The sequence below is a fragment of the Melanotaenia boesemani genome, chromosome 8 (genome assembly GCF_017639745.1).
Source record: "Melanotaenia boesemani isolate fMelBoe1 chromosome 8, fMelBoe1.pri, whole genome shotgun sequence".
Taxonomy (NCBI): Eukaryota; Metazoa; Chordata; class Actinopteri; order Atheriniformes; family Melanotaeniidae; genus Melanotaenia; species Melanotaenia boesemani.
Genome location: NC_055689.1, coordinates 10,217,579 through 10,240,253, shown reverse-complemented (window position 1 = coordinate 10,240,253; position 22,675 = coordinate 10,217,579). Strand labels below are relative to the sequence as shown.

General features: G+C 37.3%; 3 protein-coding genes across 3 annotated transcripts; 1 reads left to right on the top strand and 2 right to left on the bottom strand.

Moving 5' to 3' along the window:
• Positions 1 to 505: 505 nt before the first annotated feature.
• On the bottom strand, positions 506 to 4,115 carry dhrs1 (dehydrogenase/reductase (SDR family) member 1). The gene is made up of 9 exons (XM_041992083.1): positions 3,962 to 4,115; positions 3,099 to 3,247; positions 2,736 to 2,879; positions 2,531 to 2,610; positions 2,158 to 2,290; positions 1,916 to 2,059; positions 1,762 to 1,831; positions 1,453 to 1,533; positions 506 to 1,362 (listed from the first exon to the last, which is right to left on the bottom strand). Exons 2-9 carry the CDS (start codon positions 3,240 to 3,242, stop codon positions 1,226 to 1,228), a joined length of 933 nt encoding a protein of 310 aa, XP_041848017.1. The 5' UTR covers positions 3,243 to 3,247; positions 3,962 to 4,115; the 3' UTR covers positions 506 to 1,225.
• A 5,395-nt stretch (positions 4,116 to 9,510) lies between these two features.
• On the top strand, positions 9,511 to 21,102 carry si:ch211-14a17.10 (myosin heavy chain, striated muscle). The gene is made up of 43 exons (XM_041992074.1): positions 9,511 to 9,619; positions 9,732 to 9,820; positions 9,996 to 10,040; positions 10,141 to 10,165; positions 10,354 to 10,422; positions 10,508 to 10,597; positions 10,691 to 10,762; positions 10,841 to 10,933; positions 11,051 to 11,137; positions 11,247 to 11,342; positions 11,520 to 11,585; positions 11,680 to 11,769; positions 11,880 to 11,966; positions 12,060 to 12,149; positions 12,266 to 12,355; positions 12,477 to 12,548; positions 12,678 to 12,740; positions 12,821 to 12,883; positions 12,973 to 13,041; positions 13,163 to 13,246; positions 14,024 to 14,110; positions 14,523 to 14,603; positions 14,715 to 14,783; positions 14,888 to 14,977; positions 15,218 to 15,307; positions 15,390 to 15,479; positions 15,732 to 15,794; positions 15,900 to 15,962; positions 16,056 to 16,124; positions 16,237 to 16,320; positions 16,437 to 16,523; positions 16,625 to 16,708; positions 16,832 to 16,900; positions 16,982 to 17,071; positions 17,175 to 17,264; positions 17,387 to 17,476; positions 17,564 to 17,653; positions 17,743 to 17,829; positions 18,035 to 18,097; positions 19,641 to 19,700; positions 19,791 to 19,937; positions 20,162 to 20,209; positions 20,476 to 21,102. The coding sequence occupies exons 1-43, from the start codon at positions 9,526 to 9,528 to the stop codon at positions 21,027 to 21,029; spliced, it is 3,879 nt and encodes a 1,292-aa protein (XP_041848008.1). The 5' UTR covers positions 9,511 to 9,525; the 3' UTR covers positions 21,030 to 21,102.
• Positions 21,103 to 21,374: 272 nt separating this feature from the next.
• Positions 21,375 to 22,634, bottom strand: c8h14orf119 (chromosome 8 C14orf119 homolog). The gene is made up of 2 exons (XM_041992086.1): positions 21,757 to 22,634; positions 21,375 to 21,662 (listed from the first exon to the last, which is right to left on the bottom strand). The coding sequence occupies exons 1-2, from the start codon at positions 22,165 to 22,167 to the stop codon at positions 21,489 to 21,491; spliced, it is 585 nt and encodes a 194-aa protein (XP_041848020.1). The 5' UTR covers positions 22,168 to 22,634; the 3' UTR covers positions 21,375 to 21,488.
• Positions 22,635 to 22,675: the final 41 nt, after the last annotated feature.

Sequence of the window (22,675 nt, the reverse complement as noted above, 5' to 3'; positions counted from 1 at the left end):
AAGAAACCATAGAGTAAAGACATATTTTACTACTTTACCAAACCACTAAGAAATAATAAAGATCCAAAACCGTCCCAAACTGGACACAGTGCCATTTTTGTAGAGTTTTATAGAGTTTGGAGAATTTATTGCTTCAGTGTGCAAAGTCTGAACTTATTGTATAAATGTTTACATTTAAAATCAAACACAAACGAGAGTTAAAGAATAATCATGGCTGTAATATCTGGATTCAGTATTTCTTGAAATCCTTTTTGCCAAGAGACACTAAAATTCAAACCGTAAAAAAGATTTGAATGAGCTTATTTTAAAAAGTCAGAACAGATAGATTTATCCATTGTAAACAACATTCAAGTTCACAGTCAACATTGCGTCAGTTCCTGCGCATTATCTTGAATAAACAAAGGAGATGCAGTAACTATTTCAGTTTCAGTTAATGATACTAGTTGGTGGTTGGATCAGGCACCTTTTTTCCAGTGGATCTTTTAGGAAAAAGGACTACAAGCAATAGAATAATAATCCTTTATTTAAAGATTTGAAACTTAGCGGCCAAATACAGCTTTTTACAACACACACATTTTTTTTCAGAGAAGGATGGTTCTCATTGGATGTTTCCCAAATGCAGTTTCATCTGCAGGTCCCGTCAACTGATGGGAAAGTTGTATTTAATGTAGGTAAATCGTGCAAGATGAACTGCTAGTCTGAATGTCTCAAACAAGTGAAAAAAAAGGCAAACAATAGAGAAAAAAATGTGTTAGTTTCTGCAAAGTCTATTCATAGAAATGTAGCTGCATCCAGTATTAAAACATCTAAATGTGCTGCTAAGATTTCTTCCTACCACAGCTTCTGAAACATTCAAATCTAGTCAATGCTAAAGAGTGCAAAATAGACATTTACATGTTATAAAAAGGCTATGTTTAGCTGCATATAACTTCAAAAATAATGTTATGTCACATTTTGTGCTTTGCTGATATGACTGTTTATGTTGCTGCAGTGTCCTTCATGCTGAACCCATTTAGCTTAATTTTTTGCAGATTTGTGATCAGAAAAATACTCAAGTGGGAATGGATGTGTGCAAATCCACAATGGGGTTAATATTCATTAAAAAAACAAAAGACATACTGAGTATAAATTTTCTTAAAGAAAAGAGCAATAGCTGTGATCTAAAACCACAAGATTCCAACTTTAGGTTACAGTATGATGGTGTGAGCAGTGATGAGGGAAATCTCTAGAAGCGGCTGTTTGCCAGGTTCAGCATAAAGCGAGGCAAGCGCAGGAATGAGGGGACAAGAACGGAGAGCCAGGAGAAGTATCGGGCTTGGCTCAGGAGGAATTTTATGGACATGTAATCAACAACCTCACGTCCTGGAAATAAACATAGTGTATGTACATGAGTATAATCTTATGTTTAAAATCTGAAACATCCAAATTTTAACAAGGAAATAACTTCATTACCATCAACATCTTTAATTCCATAGCGCCTTGCCAGGTCACTGGTCAGTAGCACCTTCCCAGTCAGTGACATGCAATTTTTATCTTTCAAACAAAAAGCAAAGGAACCAAAATCAAAACAGGAAGTCTTTTAAAAGTGCTTACGTTAGCTAGGAACAACATCTCAGCATCTTAAGATTTTTAGATCATGCTACAATGAACAGCAAGTACAAATGAGCCATATGCTCACAGCTATGAAGCCTTTCTGACATTTACAGAAGATGCTGAGTCCATGCCACTGTTGCGTTAACAACATCCAACAGTACAACTCACCTTTTGCCAGGTTGACGATGCACTTCCCGCTCGCTTCTGTGGTTTCTCCATTAATGAATACTTCTTTAAACTTAGGAAGAGAAAACCCAGTAACTTAGGATACAATTGAAGTAACAATTACGAAGAAATTATTTCCAATTTAAGAAGATCCTACCTTGGAATCCACACCCTGTGGTGTCTCTTTGTCCAGTATGAACTGGGATACCAACTCTGTTTGTACTGCTCCTGGCCACAGGCTGACAGAAGCCACTCCCCTACTTTTCAGCTCAACGGCCATGTCTGCTGCCAGTCTGTCACACTAGAAACAAACCACAAACAGGTTTTTTTGTTTCACTGTAAACAAATGACATGAGATCCTGTATAATCAAATACATACATGGTGAGACGACAACTTACTCCTGCTTTACCGACTCCGTAGGGTACATTGAAGAGATACTGCAGCCCACCCATAGATGAAACGATCACTATCAAACCTCGACCTTGAGCCACCATCAGCCGGGACCCATAAACTGAGAAAATGTAGTGACCCCTGCCAGATGACGAAAATATACAAGTCAACTAATCACTGTCTACTAAATTTTAAAGTAATAAATTAGTGTATTTCAGATCATACTTAGTCTCTGATTTGCTGTATACTCTGATTCGCAATGGCTGATGGTGATGGGAAAATGATTAATACACTTGACATGATGCAGTCTGCTAGCAAAGACTAATTTGAATTCAGTGAATTTAACCACAACATGATTGAGCACACAGCAGCATGCAGTACCTGAGGCCTGTGTTGTTGATGTCATCCCAAATCGACGGATCAATTTCCCAAAACTTCTTACCCAAGTTGTCAAAGATGGCCTGGAATGACACACAAGTTCAGGTCGATAACACAAAAAACGATCTTTATCCAGTCCCTTAGCTTTTTTGTTTTACTCACACAGCTTAACCCCGAGCATTTCGTGTTAGAGGGTGTGGATACAAACCTGTACTCCAGCATAGGCATTGTTGACCAGAACATCCAGTCTGCCGTTCTGTTCATGCTTAATCCGTTCAAAGAGTTCCTTAATGTCGTCATCTTTTGTAGAATCGCAGACAACTGGCACACATTTCCCACCTCTCTCATTCACCTGTTCCGAAAAACGTGGCATCAGACCAAAACATCACTGCAACCGCCCAACAGAGCTGAAAGCTGCAGCATTCTTGGAGACAAATGCAGGATAAAGACTGAATAGATTTGTCAACATTACTTTGGAACTTAGCCAGCCCAATAGATTACATCTCTACATGGCTTTAATAATCACCAGTTTCCAATTTTAACATCTGAAAATGCAAGCTTCAAATGTGACCTCTGCAGCAGTTTGTTTCAGAGTCTTCTCCTGGCGTCCTGTGATGTAAACAGTAGCTCCTGCCTCGGAAAGCTGCAGAGCTATTCCTCTGCCAATGCCCCTGGAGGCTCCCGTAACTAAACACACCCATCCAGACAGGGCCATCTTCTCTGGAGGAGGATTCAGCACCACATAAACAAAACACAATAAACATACTATGAGCCAAACATGCATGATATGAGTAAAAGGCCAGCAAGAGTCAAATATGATAAACAAACTAGAGCTATTTGTAGCAGCTGCATCATGGTTACATAAATGATAGGGCTCTGTTTCCACTCAAGAGTTCACCATTAATCTAAAGTGGTGATCTTTCTTCTTATCCAACTACTATAAATCCAGTCACCCGTTAGTCAGTATTTTTCCATGGGACTTTGACAACTACAGATAAGATATGGGGAAACAGTTTAAAACAGATAAAGAAAACCTGCTCAAATCACTATAGTATAGAGGTATAAACATAAAAAGTCATTGTAAGGCTATTGTTAAATGTTAAACGCTAATGTTAACATAATAACAGACCTAATAATAGTCAATACATTTTTTTCGGAGTTATAATGTAGTTAAATGCGTTATGTTTTATTTAACTGTGTTCTCGACCATCAAACACATATTTAAGAAACATTTTAGACAACTTGCTCTTTTCACAGTTAAAAATTATATAATTTCTTCGAGTATTTGTCATGTATCCAATTTATTTTATTTTTAACAAGAACCACACGTTTCATTAATATTTGTATTGTCAAACTCTGATTTTTAAAAAACGTTTAAAATGAACAATATTGTTTATTAATTTATTGTTATCTTGCGTAAAAACAGTAGCTCACCTTATATGGCAGAAAGCGCTCCTTCTGGTTTGTCAAGTACAGAAGAATATCCTAAGGTTGCTTCTCACGATTACCGCCGCTGGTATGATACCACAGAAGTCACACTCGAGCTTTTGCTCTACATTTGCAACAGACTCCACGTAACAAAATTACAAAACGCCCATCTACCGTAATCTCGCGAGAAGACGTGAACCGAAGACTGTCAAGTGACACAGGAGTCGCATCTACGTTCTTCCTGCTTCGTTACTATACCAACCGAATAAATTCTACTCAACACCGATACCACCTAGCGTCATATATTGGCTTCTTTCTTTTAAGGTGCCTGTTTAATAGTCAACGTGCTCGCCGCACGCGCCATTGTACTTGCTATCTATAATTTAAATGAATGTGAATAGCTTTGTTTTAAGTACAAACGATTAATCAGAGTAAGTAATCTATCTTGAACGCTAGATAAACTCTTGGATTTAACAAGACTCAAAACTACCTTGGACAGCTTTAACTTAACAGCACCAGATGATGACGCTGTAGTCCACATAGAATTAACATTTAAACTATTGAAATACTGGACCAGCTTTAAGTCAGTGTTATCTTAACTAATTTAGTTAAAAGGAAAGGAATCACATTTTCTGGGAGACTTTAGTTCATGGTTGAAGCAGGAGTTGGTGTTTAATTCAAATTAATTTTATTTCAAACATTTTATGTGTCCCCAATGGCCAATTATAAGCCACAGAAATTTATTTGCCATATGCAGTATAAAAAACACATTGGAAAACATTTGCAAAGAGTTCAAAGTGCACTGTCAATATTTAAACAGACAAGACATACAAGCCTAAATAATACACAACATGGACACATCTTAAAACGCATAAATACTAAGAAACAATAAAAACATTGTATAAATAGATAGCAGTAAAAGACACACACACAACATTAAACATTAAAACAAACATAAAACATCAATACAAATAATCAAGTAAAACATAATAGCTCAAAATAAATAAACAGCATAAAGTGCTGTGTGCAGCTCAGTCATAAACTGTGGGGAAAGGAGCAAGGAGAGGTTCTGATACTGGGCCAGGGAAGGGTCAGAGTTAATTGGCTGAAGTTGGAGTTTTTGCTTAAGCTCTTGGCTTTTCATAGTTGATATGGGTTAATTAAATAACATAAACATATGAACATAACATGAACATATTAAAGAAAATAAAAATGCATTTTCAAGACTTTGAACTCGTGGCTGTGATATTACCGTAAGTGCAACCAGTAAGTGCAATGCCCACCCACTGTTATCTCATACAAATAAAAAGGACCTTGATAAGAAAAGTCTTGTTAATCATTTAAAAGAATTTGTGTCTATGCTGGTTAAAAAAAAATTAAAAAAAAACAGAAAAAAAAAGAAATGGAATCAACTGATCTTTTAATTTTCTAATTATTAATGACACCTTTCCATGCCATTTTCTCAGGGTAAAGACATAAATCTCAAAGGTGATATTTTAAAACCAAGAGACATAATTTTGCTTTGTTCCCCTAAACATGTTGTTTTTTGAGTTGGACATTTTTGTAGCTTTGTTAGATAAGTCTCTGCCTGTGTAACAAATCAGCAGAACCTTTAACACTCTTAAATTTGGCCATGAACCCAGTAACAAGAGGTACTGCAAACATTACAGGTGTTCATCATAAAGTTAGAATATCATGAAAAAGTTAATAAATGTCAGTAACTCCAATCAAAAAGTGAAACTTGTATAATGTAGACATTCATTCCTCACAAACTGACATACTTCAAATGTTTATTTCTTTTAATTTTGATGATTATAACTGAAAAATAATGAAAACCCTAAATTGAGTATCTCAGAAAATTAGAATTTTATTGAAAGGTTCAGTATTGAAGACATCTGGTGCCACACTCTAATCAGCAAATTGACTCAAAAGAGGATTGTGAAATGAAACCCATTTACAAATGTGGGGGAGATTCACAAAGAGTGGACTGCAGCTGGAGTCAGTGCTTCAGGAACCACCATGCACAAACGTATGCAAAACATGGGTTTCAGCTGTCGCATTGCTTGTGTCAAGCCACTCTTGAACAAGAGACAGCGTCAGAAGCGTCTCGCCTGGTCTAAAGACAAAAAGGAGTGGACGGCTGCTGTTCTCTGATGGAAGTAAATTTTGCATGTCTTTTGGAAATCAAGGTCCCAGAGTCTGGAGGAAGAGAGGAGAGGCACAGAATCCACGTTGCTTGAGGTCGAGTGTAAAGTTTCCACAGTCAGTGATGGTTTGGGGTGCCATGTTATCTGCTGGTGTTGGTCCACCGTGTTTTAGAGCACTTCATGCTTCCTGCCGCTGACCAACTTTATGGAGATGCAGATTTTATTTTCAAACAGGACTTGGCACCTGCACACAGTGCCAAAGCTACCAGTACCTGGTTTAAGGATCATGGTATCCATGTTCTTAATTGGCCAGCAAACTGGCCTGACCATAACCTCGTAGAAAATCTATGGGGTATTGTGAAGAGGAAGATGCGACACGTCAGACCCAACAATGCAGAAGAGCTGGAGGCCACTATCAGAGCAACCTGGGCTCTCATAACACCTGAGCAGTGCCACAGACTGATGGACCCCATGCCACGTCGCACTGCTGCAGTAATTCAGGCAAAAGGAGCCCCAACTAAGTATTGAGTGCTGTACGTGCGCATATTTTTCATGTTCATACTTTTCAGTTGGCCAACATTTCTAGAAATCCTTTTTTTGTATCGATCTTAAGTAATATTCTAATTTTCTGAGATACTCAATTTGAGGTTTTCATTATTTGTCAGTTATAATCATCAAAAATAAAAGAAATATATTATGAAATATGTCAGTCTGTGAGGAATGAGTGTCTACAATATACAAGTTTCGCTTTTTGAATGGAATTATTGAAATAAAATTTTTCATGATATTCTAATTTTATGATGAACACCTGTCCGAGACTGAAAGGCTGAAAAACTAATTTTATTTGGCAGGCAGGCAGTGGTTTCCTCATACTTTGGCTAGACTAACTATTCCTGACAGGGAACAATCTTACTTACAGTATTTGGAAGCTTTCAGACCAAATGCCCAAACAAACCTAGATTATTTTTTATTGTTAAAAGCACCCAAGCAGTACATTGACACTGTTACTGCCAATTATCATTTTTTAAAGGAAAGAAATTGAGAATGTTAATAAATGTGTACATCCCAGACAAAAATCAGAGTTGTTATAAACTTACTATGTTAGGTGCTGCAGTGTAAAGGCATTATTGTTCCTCCCTTTACTATTTTTGGTCATTTTTTTGCTTTTGTATTTATAAATGCTACTATTCTGTAAGTCAACATACGTAAATGATGCTTGTCAATTTGAGGTTCTCATTTACTGAGTTGCTTATTTTTATTCATTCATCCTTTTTCTATACCACTTATTCCAATTCATCTAATTAAAGAAGTGGACTTTAAATGTGTCCGTATGAGTTCTCTTAGGCCCAATCCCATTTCACCCCTTGGCCCTACCCCTTACCCCTTACCCCTTAAAACAGAGCTAGAAGGGGTAGGGCTGAAAAGTCATCCCCTACGAATTGGGACACCCCTTCAACAGTCACATACGTCATCAGTAGTCACTAAAGAACATTTTACACAGGAACTGGAAGAAACTAAATTAAAAAAAAACAATAAATATATTAAAAAATATTAAACATGGGGCACAAACAGGAAAAACCATCAAAACTGCCGGCTGTATTTAAAAAATACTAGGAAAAACTATATTGTGCATCGTTGCTGTTTGTGAAGCTGAAATATCTCCCTCATCACTGCGTATCAGTCTGATCTATGAGCGGTGAGCGAACCGCTGCTGCAACGCGACGCTGCGTCTTTTTGACATATACGCCGGGACACCGGCACAAAAGTAATGCGGCCCACTGGGAATCCTCTAGAACCTCTCCGTTAGCTGGCATTGCTCTTGATGTGTATTCCAGTGTGAGAAATCAGAAGTTTAGCGTGAGAGCGTAATAAGCCACTTTAAACGCGTGAGTCTAAAGGCCGATGCGTGAGAGTAGCCCTGTAAACAAATGCAGCGTACCGGCTCGCACAGGTTAGTGGTTCACTACGGTCTCGTGCCGCAACATGCTGCCGTCAAATATGACATGAGAGAGATCACTCCACAAGAGCGTTCAGTCGAGATACTCCACAGTGAAACCTGATGTCATACACAGTCTATGGTGAAGTAAGATGAGGGGAATAATAAAAACTATCGCGGCGGCAAACTTGTTGCGCTCATTTTTTCGTTACAGTGCAATTAATTGACTTATTGCTTATCGACAGGCATATGTGGGACGTAATGTACGAATTTTGCATGCAATTAAAATTAATTGTGTGTGCTATTATACTCTCTTTTTCTCTGTGGCTTTTTTTTTGTGTGTGTGTTGCCCTGCACCTCAAGAAAGCGTGATGTGCGTAGAAACACTTGCTTTCTCATATAGAACAGGAGATTTTTCATACCCCTCCGTTTCAAGTGGGCCTCTGAAAAATCTTCGTTTGAAGGGGTATATAGCCCTACCCCTTACCCCTACCCCTCTGTCCTAAAAGGAATTGGGACACCCCTACCCCTACACGTGAACGGCCAAAACGGAGGAGAAGGGCTAAGGGGTGAAATGGGATTCACCCTTAGTCTCATTAGAATGTATTCATTTAGCAAACTCTTTTATCCAGAGACTAACTATAAAAGTGAGGAACATATTGAGGGGGAAGGGCACGGTTTAGAATTTACACCAGGGGTGTCCAAAGTTGGTCCTCAAGGGTCGCTGTCCTGCAGGTTGTCAATGTTTGCCTGCTCCAACACACCTGACTCATATGAAATGGATCCAACAGCCTATGAAGTTTTGCATAATGATTCAATATTTTTAGACAGGTGTGTTGGAGCATGGAAGCATCGAAAACCTGCAGGATTGTGGCCCCTGAGGACCTGAGTTGCCCAACCCTGCTCTACACAAATGTTAGTTTAACTGGTAGACTCTGGAGCTTGGAGATTAAATCAGACACCTCATGATAAAAAAAAAACCCTCATTCTTTTTCTCCTGATCTTCAACAGCCTCAGTTTCAGGTCTTTATTTAGTTTTGTTGCTGTGAGAAGTAAAAAAAAAGAAGTTTAACACCTTCATTACCTTAAATGTGGACGAGATATCTTTCTGCTAGTCTGCATAGTTTTTACCTGATATTTAGATGTCGGCTTACTCGTACTTTGACTATGATTATTTTTGTTGGATGTTAGTGCATTAATAAATAGCAGCATTCATGTAAAGAATGTAGCTTCATCTTTCTGTCCAGTACCTACTAATATATTGTTGTTGGATGTTCTGGTTTTACATTTTTACATGTATCTTTTTAAATTAGTGTTTGTATTGCTTCATATGTTTAAAGGAAGCGACCTCTTATCTTTTAGCCTTTTGGGAAATTTAGACCTTTGTTTGCTCCTCCTTTTCTTGGAAGCCTGCACAACCCACGTACATTGATCAATCTGTTTCAATATAAAGAGTGCTGCTGCTGCTAAAACAAGAGAGCAGCTTCATGACAGTGAACAAGCAAATGGCTGGAGGGTCTCACTTCATTTGGGTCCCCCTACTTCTCAGCTGTGTCCTTCATACATCTGACAACAGGAATGGTAAGGAGCATCATCTATAGTACTGTCTGTTAGTACACTGCAACATGAAACATTCATTGAGACTAGGAATTGTTTTTAATGTTAAGCTTTTGACTTTCCATTTTCTTTTAAGTCCCAGATCATGAGGGGGAAACAGTTCTGGGAGATTTCATCAGTAAAACGGGAAACCCAGAATTAGACCAAATCCTTTCAAAGATCCCAGTAAGTCTGCATAACTCTGACTTAATAAATATTTAGCAATATAAAAAATAGAGAATGCAAATAATGACATATACTGTATTATTATTATTATTATTAGTAGTAGTAGTAGTATTAGTAGTAGTAGCAGTAGTAGTATTTCTTTTTTTTAAATATATTTTTTTGTCATTCACCTCAGATAACTTTACCTGGTGGAACTGATTTCACAAATGTCAGCATAACGGTATGTAATGATCTTATTTCAATATCTGTTTTTTTTTTGTTTTTTTTTTTTAATTCACGTTTTTAATCCAGAACATGTTTTTGTGTGTTTTTGTTCACAGTCAGTTAATGTCCGACTTTGCACTGGTAAGACCTATCCCTAACAATATGTACAGCAAAGTAGCCCCTGTGTGTTATTGATTTGTGATCAGTACTTTTGACAAAGCTAGTAAAGAAAAAGATCCACATTACAAATGCGCACAGTGGTTCAAATGCTGTGTAGACCATTATTCATCCAGCTCACTGTCATTGCCAACTCGCCTTTTCTTTGTCAGGTTTGAAAGAAGAACTGGCATCCTTGAAAACAAAGTTTCAGCAAGCAACTCGCCGCAGCAACCATCTAGGTGAGTAAATATTCTTTAAAGCCACAAAGTGACTGGTGGGCATCTTCTTGCTCTGATGAGATATAACCTGCCCACTCTGTCACAGATGAAGTGGCCTTTGGGTTGCGGCGGGAGGTCAGGGAGCTGCAAATGAGACTCGCTACATGCAGCTCAACGGCGTCGGCTGTAGCTGGCTGTAAGACTTTGCTGATAAATTCTACACTATGCATGACAAACAAGCAATGAAGATGTTTTCCATGAGTAAATGCATAATGTCATTTCTTGACAGCTTACGAAGCCCAACTACTGACGAAAATGAATCAGCAGCTGGAGTTATTGACGGAGACTGAAATATCTGAAAGTAAGGTCACTTATGTATCAGAATCGCTTGCTGTTGTTCATCATTGCTTTGCATTCTAAAGTTGAATGTCTTTTCTAGTGCTGAAGATCTTAATGCTCACCAGGGAAGTGAGTGGTCTGCAGAAGAAAGTTGGACTTGCTACTAATTCTACTGAAAGTACTGATATCACAGGTGAGTGGTGCTGTTGATATGCTGTTTATATTTTGGCAGAATCTCTACCTTTTGATGTGATATATCGTGCTCACTTGTTGCATTACAATATCTTGTTTCCAAACTCATGTCACACAGATCTGCAGAAGAAACTGAAACAAAAGACTGATGAACTGCTGGTCAAGAAACAGGAAATTGAAAAAAAACATGCAAGCGCCACCCTCAGTATGTTTCTTTTCTTAAAAAAGTAAATTTGTGGAGCAGCTGAGTGGAAGATGATTGTCTATTTTTTTATTGCAGACTCAACCCTAAATATTTATATGGTTATGTTCAGTTTTACAGATAATGTCGCTGCAAAGTCAGATCTGGGATTTACAACAAGAAGCGTCAAATAAAGAATCTGTTCTTCAGCCCGATAAGAGAATTCTGGGTAAACTGCACTCACTTCGTGCCACATGAATATCAAAGACTGAACTGTAACATGTTAGATCAAGATTATAAACTTTCTTTTGTAAAAAATTGGATAAATTTGGTAAATACACAATAAAATCCAGTCCACTCTAGTTCTTTGTTATACTTTATGATACTTTATATTTATCTGCATCAGGTCTCCAAGAACAACTTGACAGGAAAATCGGTGAGCTGCAAGGCAAAGGCGAAGCTGTCTCCGCTGGTCAGTATCATAATCTTACTATATCTGACAGTACGTCCTTAATGAGGTTCATTATCAAGCGTCACCTGTTGCACATTTTCTATCGGCCCTCTAGTGCTGGAGCTGATTTCTGTACGTAGTAAGATCACAGTGTTGGAGAAAATGATCAGCATCTACATTGAGAAATCCAGGACATCCACTGCTGGTATGTCCTGTACTTAGCATAAAGAGGCCTTGTACCAGGGCTTTGTTTCTCATTTGTACCTCATTTCACATCTCAAACTGTGCAGCTCGAGTTTTTGCGTCTCTTTTCAGATGGCCAGAGACAATGGAGGCAAAAGGTTGAGCTACTTAAAAAGAAGATTTTGCAGCTGAATCGAGATGAAAATAACAAAGAACTTAGTGAGTGTGCAGTTTAAAAACATGCATTATTCTTTCAGTAGGTGTTGCCTTTATGTTTGCATTAACCATCCAACCTCTTTTATTTGTCTTCAGCCAGAGAAATTCTGAAGCTGCAGGGTGAGGTGGATGGTTTAGCAAATTTGATAATGACCACCAGACAGACACTGGAGGCCTCACTCACAGGTAAATGAGCACATCTGCTGCTTAAATCAGTGAACTTGACACAATAATGCACCAATCTTGTAGCTAAATGAACAGCAAAGACAGAAAGGTGTGAAGAGTTGTTCTTTTCATCCTAGAGATACGAGTTAATTTGGAAACAGAGAGGAAGCGGGTGGAAGCTTTACAGAGACAGCTGGAGGCAGCGAACTATGCACTGGCACAACCAAGTGAGTACAAGAAGGGGGGACTCAGACTCAGACTGATCTCTGCCCTTATCGATGTTATACCAAGTCAAAATATGAAGTTCAACATAGCAGGATGATGAGTCTTTTCTTTTACTTTGACCAGTCATGAAAATCATCAGCATCATGGAAGAGCTGAGACAGCAGCAGCACACAACATCAACAGGTCAAAGCCAGGGTGAGCGTCTCTCTTCTTATGTTTTATTAATGATAATGAAACAATCCCATCATTTTGTTTAATTACTTTATTACTTACACATAAGGCATAAAGGATTATTGATCACAATGCTTCTTTGTTTTATACCAGATATCTTGGTTCTGCTCCAGACATATAAAACTAACTTTGCTAAAGCTCAGACTGAAATAACAGGTGAGTTCCAGTTACAAAGAACTGTCTGTACTATCAGTTATTTCAGATGAGAGTTTTAATTTCTTCTTTTCCAAAATCAGATCTGCAGGAGAGGCTGAGGCAGACACGCGAGGAGTGTTCATCACTGGAGGACAGACATACATGTAAGCTGTTAAGCTGACTTCAGCTCAATCCTCTGCTCATTTACAGTAAGTTACATATTTGGTTTGATTTATATGCTTGTTTTTATCAGACACAAAGACAGAGTTGGAAAAGAAGATTGCAGAACTGAGCAGAACTGATAACGTCAAGGGAGCACTGAGTGAGTCATGGTGCAACACAGCTTGTACTTGTCTTTGTTTTTTCACTGAACAAAAATCTCACATCTAGTTCATTGTTTGATTTACTGTGCATTGACATCTGTTTATGTTTGTTAATGACAGTTCTGAGCATATTAAACCTGGCTGGTGAAATAAAGGCTTTGAAGGAGCAGATCTCAACCTCAGACGATAAAGACTTGATTTTAAGTGAGTAACGGTGGTCATAATAAACAGTGGAAGCTTCAAATGTGCAGTGGATCTGTGGAATTGGGAAAACTTAAACTTGTGAACTTAAATGACATCTTTGATTTGCACAGATTACTGCACTGGCATTCAGATGAAATGTAGCTTTATTTCTTAGCTACAATTAAAAAAAAAACAACTTAACCCTTTAATGCTGTATATATCATATTTGATAGATACAGCTTCTGAGACTTGCATCACTGTATGGTAAAAACTTGACTAAAAACCTGTTGTACACAATCTGATACTTGTCTTCTGCCCCCTGCTGGATACAATAATAATATACAAGAATGCAATACAATAATTTTGACTTACCAGCTTTAAATTGGCGTATGGTTAGCTCAATTGGTAGAGCATCAGTTTCCCATGTGGGAGACCATGGTTTGAATCCCCCAGGGGAGAAATAATAACACCCTCCAGTTGGGTCCCTAGGCAAGACCCTTAATGCTACTGGTTATTGCTTCGGATAAAAGTGTCAGCTGAATGACTGTAATGTAATGTAAAAGACACTTAATTAATAGATTTTGTTAAAATCGGGCTTTAAAAGGATATAAAAAACTAAATATGCATTCACACAATCTCATGTTTTTCCATGTTATTTAACATTGGAGATGTAAATTTACAGCCTCTCTCCTTTTTTTTTGCATTTGCATTTCTTTCATCAGTGAAAACTTTTGAAATACTTGAATGGCATTTTTAAATCACATTTGTAGCTCCAGTTTCTCACTGTTTCTTTCACAGACCTGCAGAAGCAACTGCAAAAAAAGCAAGAAGAACTGAACTCCAAGACTGCAGAGACACAAAAACTTACTGCCAACCCACAAATAAGTGAGCCATCTGTGATACATGTGATCATTTGGGTTACAAATGATCTATATAAATCTAATTTATTACACTTTTAGCTTTGTTGCCACCCACACAGTCATATGTTAAATGTATAGTCTGAGGCTTTTATATAAATCATTCTCAAGTTTAGAATAGTTTCACTTTTTCCCACCATCGCTCACTAACTTTAAGTCTTTTTTTCTTCTAATTAATTTAATAATTTTCTTTTTTTCTTTGTATTTTGTTTTATTTATCTCAGAGTCTCTTGAGATGTTGTAATGAATTCCTCAAATACTAAGAGACTTTTTGTTTCCTCATGATCAAGCAAAATAACTAATTAAAATCATTTCAACTGAGATAATATGTTGGATATAACAGTGGCCTAACTTTTACTATGTGCTTGTGTTTTTTTCAGTTTTGACAATCACTGAGCTGCAGAATAATATATGGGACCTCCAGAATAAGTTTAACAATGGGACCACCGATGAAATAAATGGTATTTTATAATGATAAAAACTGAACTCAGACTTTACTTTTTTGGGGAAAAAAAATCAAACCATGAATCTTTAAATATACTTTACATTAAATGCAATCTACTTTTTCACAGCCTTGCAAAAGAAACTGGACAGTCAGATCGATAAACTCGACAGCACAGTTCAAGACAACATCAAACAGAGTGAGTATGAAAAATCAGTTAAATGTTCCTGCCCAGTTTGGATTATATCACAGTATCTGTTGCAGTTGAAAAAGATTTCTTTTTCCTGTCTTGTTGTGTTTCAGTGTTGAAAATTATAACGCTTCAGAGTCAGGTGAAGTATCTGCAGGATCTTCTATCAAACCAGGAGCTACTACAAACCACCAGGGTAACCGGTAAGTATCTCTGGTTGACTTTTAGTGTATTATCCAAATAGAGGTGAGTTTATTGTTTCATTTAAGGATACAGATATGGGAAAGACTGGACATGATACCAGAAAGAACTGACAGATAGACTCAGGAAACAAATTCAGGAATAGTGGGATTTATGGCTAAGTTTTACAGTATGAAACTATTGTTAAGTATCTTGACTGCCTGCATATGACTAAAAAATGCCTTTGAATTTCCTTGCATCAGAGCTCACAGATGAGCTTAAAGCCAAGGAGAGCGACCTGAAGCAGTTTGTCGATAAGCTGAATGAGAAGAACCAGACAAATGCTAAACTGAGTAAGTAAGGAGATAAATGCTGTCTGTAGTTTATAATGCTGAAATGATCTAACGTGCCCTTCATCACATGTTGTGTTGTCAGTTTTGACCATCACTGATCTGCAAACCCAACTCAGAAAAATCGAAAGGGAAAAGGAAACTGAAGGCAAAACTAGCTCAGCTACTGTTTCCAGTGAGTGTGCACTTTTCCCTTTTTATTGTTGAAAATATGTTGTAAATAATTTTCACTAATAATTCTGTAATATCACTCAGTAACATCTGCTAATCAATGAATTGAGTTTATGTTTTATGACTTTATTCCAAAATCTCTTCTCATTATATACTTACAATAACGAGATCACGCATTTATTACAAGGGCCTGATGTTGTGTCTAATCATGCTCTGACATTTAAATCATGCTCTTCCCTGCTTAACATTTTTATAGAGCTGCAGGAACAGCTGAAGATTAAAGAGAAGGAGAACATTCGCAATCAGGCTTTGATCAAATGTAAGTTCAGTTCTGGCACATTCTGTTTTTTGCGATAAAAAAATAAAGAAGGAAGTAGGAATAAATTATTTATGAGTTGTTTTTTTTTTTTTTTTTTTCTTCAAGCTCTGCAGAACAGTCTGAACCAAACTGAGACGCAGTGTTCTGCATATGAGCAGAAAATTAAAGGTGAGTCTTTGTTGTCTTTGACACATACCAACCATGCTTAATGTAGGGGATTTTGTAGTTAGATCAAAAGTTGTATTTCATTTATTTTTGTAGACCTGGAGGATAATATCGACGCCAAAATTGAAGAACTGACTACCAAATCTGACACTGTTATTTCACTTGGTAAGTGTTTTTTGTTTTGCACCACCTGGAGTTTTATGTATGTTACCATTCAACGACCTCAATCGTGAAAAAAACCCCTGAATATTAAACTTCAGTCTGTTCATTCTGTCAGGTCTTCAGATTTCTACACTAACTGGGCAGCTGGAGGAGCTGAAAAAGCAACTGCAAAACTCTGTATCCAAATCCAAGGCTGATGGTGAGGTCTTTTTTCGGACATTTGTCAGCTACCATAAACAGAGTCTATCAAAGATCTGCTGCGCAGGTCAACAATGAATAAACCAGCTGAAGGAAAGTTCTGTGTGTATTTTGCAGCTCTTCAAAAAATTATAGATGAAAAGACTAAAGAAGTGAAGAAAAAGACAGACGAGTTGAAAGAGCGAAGTTCTCAAGCACAAAGAAGTGAGTGCAACCTGATTAACAAGCAAATAAAAGAATCAATTCTATAGAAGTTTATGTGTGATAAGGATGTAAAGTGAATTAAAGGTGTTCAACTCTCTCAGTTCTTCAGATTCTTGCCATTCAAGTGGAGATTGAGAAGCTGGTTAATGTGCCAGCAAATGAGACAGACTACACAAAGATTGAAGGTTAGTTAAAGAAACATTCTGTGTCTGGACTACATGTACATTAACATAACACTAAAACAGAAAAAACTAGAACATTTGCTTAAAGGAAATAAAATTATGCTTTTCCTCATCTCTTGTCTGCAGCCCTCCAATATCAACTCAATAACTTGATCGACGGGATTCAAGACAAAGACAACGAAAACACAAAACTGAGTAAGTACTGTGAAAATAAATGTACCATTGTGTGTTTTTAATCCAAATGATTTCTCTAATCCAACTTTTTTTTTCTGTTAGCATTACAAATCTTGACTCAACAAGATGAAATAGCCAGACTGAAGAAGCAAGAAGAGAACCAACTGAAGGAAGAAGCCCAGAAAATTAGAGGTAGGGTGTAGTAGGCAATTTAAAAAAACAATACATTAATTATATCATCAAATAATTTCAGGACCTAAAACATACCTGGTTGTTGTTTTTTATCTTTTTAAAGACCTGGAGGCTGAACTGGAAAACATCAGAAATCAGATCAAATTAAAAACCAACTTGCTGGGTACAAGTGACAGGAGGATTTCTAATTTGTGTAAGTTACATTTATTTAGATTTATCTTTTTTTTAAAGGGAACAAAAGTAAATGATTTTGAGTAATGAGGATTTTCTGATGATAAAGCATCAGAAATAGATAATTTGAATTGTGTTTTTCAGCGGCTCAGATTGTAGAACTTCACAATAAAATCCCAGAACTGGAGGATGAAATAACAATGCTGAAACAGTCTTATGCTGAGAATCTTGCAGGTAAAGAAGAAAAATACACAAAGGAAATCACAGCCATTTTTTAAATTTCATAATTGTGTATTTCACTCATTTTTAAATCGCTTTCAGAGCTTAAAGGAAAACTCACTGTGACAAAGGGCCAACTTGAAGACAGTCAGCTGCGACTCAAGACTCAAGATGCAGAAAATTTTAAACTGAGTATGGACATATTTTACTCTTTAATTGATCATATTTTCCGCTGTATGTTAGCACAAATAACATTCCAATTGTGTTTTTGTTTCCGCCAGTTACGGACATCCTTGATCTGAAAGCTCAGCTGAAAAAGACTCAGCAAGATGCCGCTAAGAGACGAGCGAAAGAGAATAATATCTCCGGTTTGTCATTTTGCCACATAGAGTCTGATCTGTATTGAGATAAAGACTTGTCATTTTCAGACTTGTCCCACATCATGATGACACCGCTTATCTCCAAAAGCCTACATCCTGCAGCCCTCATACTTTAATAAAAAAATCCTGCTGGCAAAAAAATAAAAAATCTATTCAGGTTTTTTATGCAGTTATGTTTTTCTCTCTTTTTCAGATTTGGAAGAAATGCTACAAACACAACAGAAAAAGAATAAAAAACTTGAAAACACAAATACAGGTATGCATTGTACAGAGCAACATCTTGTAAACATGTTTTTATATTTAGACACACGTGTTTTTTTTTTTGTTTGTTTTTTTTTGTTGTTTTGTTTTGTTTTTTGTTTTTTTGCTAAAGTCATTAGTAAAAAGTTGTTAAATTTTTTTTTAAAAAGGAAATGATTTAAGATAAGGTTCAAATTCAGCCCATATTTCTCTGGGATCTGCTATCCAACCAGCACAGCTTGTAATCTGTTGAGGTGAAGTACATGAAGAGCACACTCTACCAGCTCCCAATGCTAATATTGAGCAGGCAACAGAAACATCCCAAAAGAAACCATAGTTATAACCCCCTAATTATCTGAGCATTCATGTTACAGCAGTAAGCACATTAACATTTCAATTGAAAGTTTAAAGCTAAAGTGAGTGAACTCTGTAGATTTAACCTTTTACAACATTTCAGTAATTTCACAGTACAGTTCTGATTCAATACAGAGCAGATTTGATATTTCTCAATCAGAATACAGTTGTCTTGTATCTGACTTTCATGTGAACATGACATTAATGAAAGTGCATATATGTGCACCTTTAAGTTAGCTTTATGTCATTTTATCAACAACAGTATCAGCTCTGGAGGATGAGCTCATTCCAGAGGTTAAACTGACACCCATCAACAATTCTGAAATTTAACCTATCGCAGCAAATCTGTCAATCACATTTAGCTCAAAAGGATTGCAGTCATTTGTCCAGCTAAATTGGAAATAAATAAGAACATCAAGAAAAGCTAGTTGGCTAGGTTCTAGCAGCTAATGCTAGCAGTGCTGTAGTAGTTTTATGTCAGCAATGCTCAGTGCTTGCTAATAAGCAAAAACCCAAATCATTAACTTATTAATTTTCTATACTGCTTAGTTCAGTTCAAGGCTGCAGGGAAGCTGGAACCTATCCCAGCTATAAGCAGGCAAGAAGCAACGTACACCCTGAACAGGTCGCCAGCTCATCACAGGGCAAAACCCAAATCAAATCCAACATAAGCATCCTCAAGCACTGGATAGCCATGCAACAGTTTTCTATTTTGCGACCACATACTGAAATGGCACAAATCAGATTTGAAAATTGCAGTTAATAATTGGATTTCTGTGTTTACATAGCCCTGCGAGAAATCAGATATGTGCCATAAATGAATATGTATATATATATATATATATATATATACATATTTGCAACACTTAAGCTCAGAGCAGTAGAGGAGATAAACTGTAGCCATTTGTTCATTTGAGAGGCTGCTGCTGGTGGAGGCTGGGCTGCTCGACAGTAGTATAGTGAGAGTCCCCTGGTCCAATTTATATTTAATAAATAGAATGATTTTGTACCTGATTCCACTTTCATTGCTTTACTGTTTCCAGCTGTTCACACAGGACATCTTGTCACACTGCTCAACCAATAAGCCGATAAATATATTTCTTAGAAAGGTCAAAACTGTCTCTTTGCAATTTGACTCTTCATCTGTTGGTTCTTTTTATATTAGCTGGTGTTTCTCTAAATCTCAACCTTTCTCCTCCTGTCAGACTTAAAGCAACAGGTCCAAGACCTGGAAACGTGCTGCTCTGTCAACACCCAATGTGAAGGTGAGATCCTCAAACTACACACACATACCTCTCTTTGAGATCCACTGAATTGTTTGAGGAAAGATTTTAAGTAAATATTTCAACGAACAGACCTACAAAGACAACTGCATCAAAGCCAGGAGGATGCGGACCGTCTCCACCATCAGCTGCGGGAGAAGGATGCTGCCCTCAAACGAGTGCAGCAGCAGCTTGAGGAACAGAGCCAGGAGAAAAACAAACTGCAGGAAAACTACAACAGTATGTTTAACTTAATGAAAATGTTTGCTCACTAAATTAGTAGTTTGTTTAAATATGATGGAAGAAAAGTTGTAACTGCTGATGTGATTCTTGATTAAATATGTAATTCATACTGTTTTATCTCAACGTGAAAGCAGCTAAATCAGAGCAACTTTAGGAAGATTTATAAGTAACATCCAAAAGGTAGTGTGCAAAAAAATATACTGTTCTTATCATTTCTTTAGATCTTCTGAGGAAACAAGGTGATGTGGAAGATAAAACCATCTTTGCCAGTGAGTCACCCACAAAAATGACTGAATTTCTTTATTTTTTCTGCATTCAGACTCTTTTTTTTTAGTTTAACCAACTCAAACCTATACAGTAAATCTTCAAAGTGGAAAAGAGTCACAAGAAAAATATACAAAACAATGAAACTGTGTCAAAGTTTCTTTTATTTTTTTCTATTAACTAACACTTTTGATATGTTAAATTTTACATGACATACCTTGGAACAAAGATTAAATAAAGATACTCATAATCTGCATTTCTCTGTTCACAGCAAAGATGACCATGGATCCAAACACAGCTCACCCAAGAATTGTTTTGTCTGAAGATAAAACTGAAGTATCTACCAATGAGTTCATGTTACAAGTCCCCGAGCTTCCAGGCAGGTTTGATGTGGTTCTTGGCGTCATGGGTGAAAGAGGTTTCTCCCATGGCAGACATTACTGGGAGGTGTCTGTAGCTGGGAAGACTTGTTACCACATTGGGATGATCAGTGAATCTGCTCCACGAAAGGGATCCCTGTCATTCAAGCCGGCAAATGGTTACTGGAGCATAATTCTGAACAAACTGGGTCAGCTGAAGGCTCTTAACATAAGACCTGTTGGTATTGATGTTGCTTTGCACCCTCTTACACTGGGTATCTTGTTGGACTATAAAGTGGGAGAGATTTCTTTTTATGATGCTGGATCTAGATCTCATTTGTATACTTTTTCAGGTCAAACATTTAAAGACAAAATCTATCCATTTATTAATTATTGCGTTGAGGATACTGAATTTCCAAGTCCAATTGTTTTAGTTTCTCCTGGATCAACTAACTGGATATCATAAGGAGCACAAGTTCTATGTGGTCATTGTTTTGGTCATTGTGAATGTTGGAAAATAAAATAATCCACTAAGTCAAGAAGACTTCATTTATTGAGTTATTGTTCCACATTTTAGACAAACCATTGTATAGAAATATACCATTTACTCCATATTATTCCAGATGTATTAAAAAAAAAAAAAAAAAAAAAAAAAAAGGATGATTTTTTCCAAGTGTTCATTTCAAAATTATAACAATGTTTCCAGACACACAGTGTCAGCCAGGATAAACTTTACTAAAATGTAGTATACTGTATGATGGAGCCCTTGAGAAACTGTAAAAATCTTTGTACGAAAAACAAACAAAAAAGCTTATACTGAGTGAAAATTTGTTTTTATCACAATTTAAACACAGTTCTCCAATAATAGAATATGCATTCTCTACCACATGCCACCTTGATCGCTTGATTGAAATGTAAACATTGTTCAGTCTATTCCTGCGGTGCCAGCCACACTCCTGTAGAAGTGGGCAACAAATTCCGGGTCCCGTTCCTCCAGCATGTGCAGAAAATGATTCCGGTCATCTTCTCCCCATGACTCAAACCACTGGGTCCACAGGCGTAGCTGGCATTCGAAGATGTTGGGTAACCTGTCTTTGACCTGTCAGATAACAACAATATAGAATGCATCGGTTAATCTTTACAGGATAAAAAACTATCCTCTATACGTGTCTACGTGGCAGTACAGAAAGTACCTGAAGTGTACTGAGTGAGTCTAGAAGGGTGCACACTTTGCCTGGCACAGCTTTGCCCAAAAGGTCCTGCAAGAATCGCTCCCTCTGAATTGCTGTCCAGCCCTGAAACCAGCTCAGGATACACCGCTGCTCCTGGAGGGTTACGTAGGAAATGGGCTCCGGCTCTCTAACTTGACCTGCACTCGGAGATGCACAGGACAGGTTTTCAAGACTGAGAGGGCTGGCTGTACCACGAGGAGCAGATGGAAAGTCGGATGGACTCGGTGTGAAGAGACCAGCCCCACCGTGGGTTCCTGCCTGGGTGGCTGATCCCCCTGTCGGATTACCAAGGATGTTTGTGGCTAAAAATCTTTGGCTGTCAGTGGGCTGCGGTTGATCTGAGCCTTGACTGACTTGACTGAACCACGACATCTATAGAAAGTTTGTTTCGCCCTAAAAAAAATAAAACAAACAAAACAAACAAAAAAGTTTGTTGTTCCTCTGCTGCTCGTTAACAATACAAGTGTCCAAGAGAATCCTCTTGTCTCTGTATGGTTTACGTGTAGTTGAAACAAGAAAGCCAATCTATCTTTAATGCCAACATTTCTTAATGACTAGCTTAACAACTTGATTTTACAAGGGCCAGTAAAAATAAAATAAAAACTAAGCGATGCTTGAGCGGGATGTTGCTTAGCATTAGTAATGCTAGTCTAGCTAACATACATATACAGGAAGCAGTCGCAGTCAATTAGCTTTATTGTGCAGGAAGTCAAGTTTGCGCTAACTTTGCGCAAAGTTTCTATTAACCGATAGAGTTTATCCGATAAACAGTTGTTTTGTAAGCAATGTACATATAATATATTAAAATTAACTGAATATTAATTTTACGCATAGTAAATGTAAGGATTTTGATGTTGGGTGTAGCGGAAGTCGTCGTTGA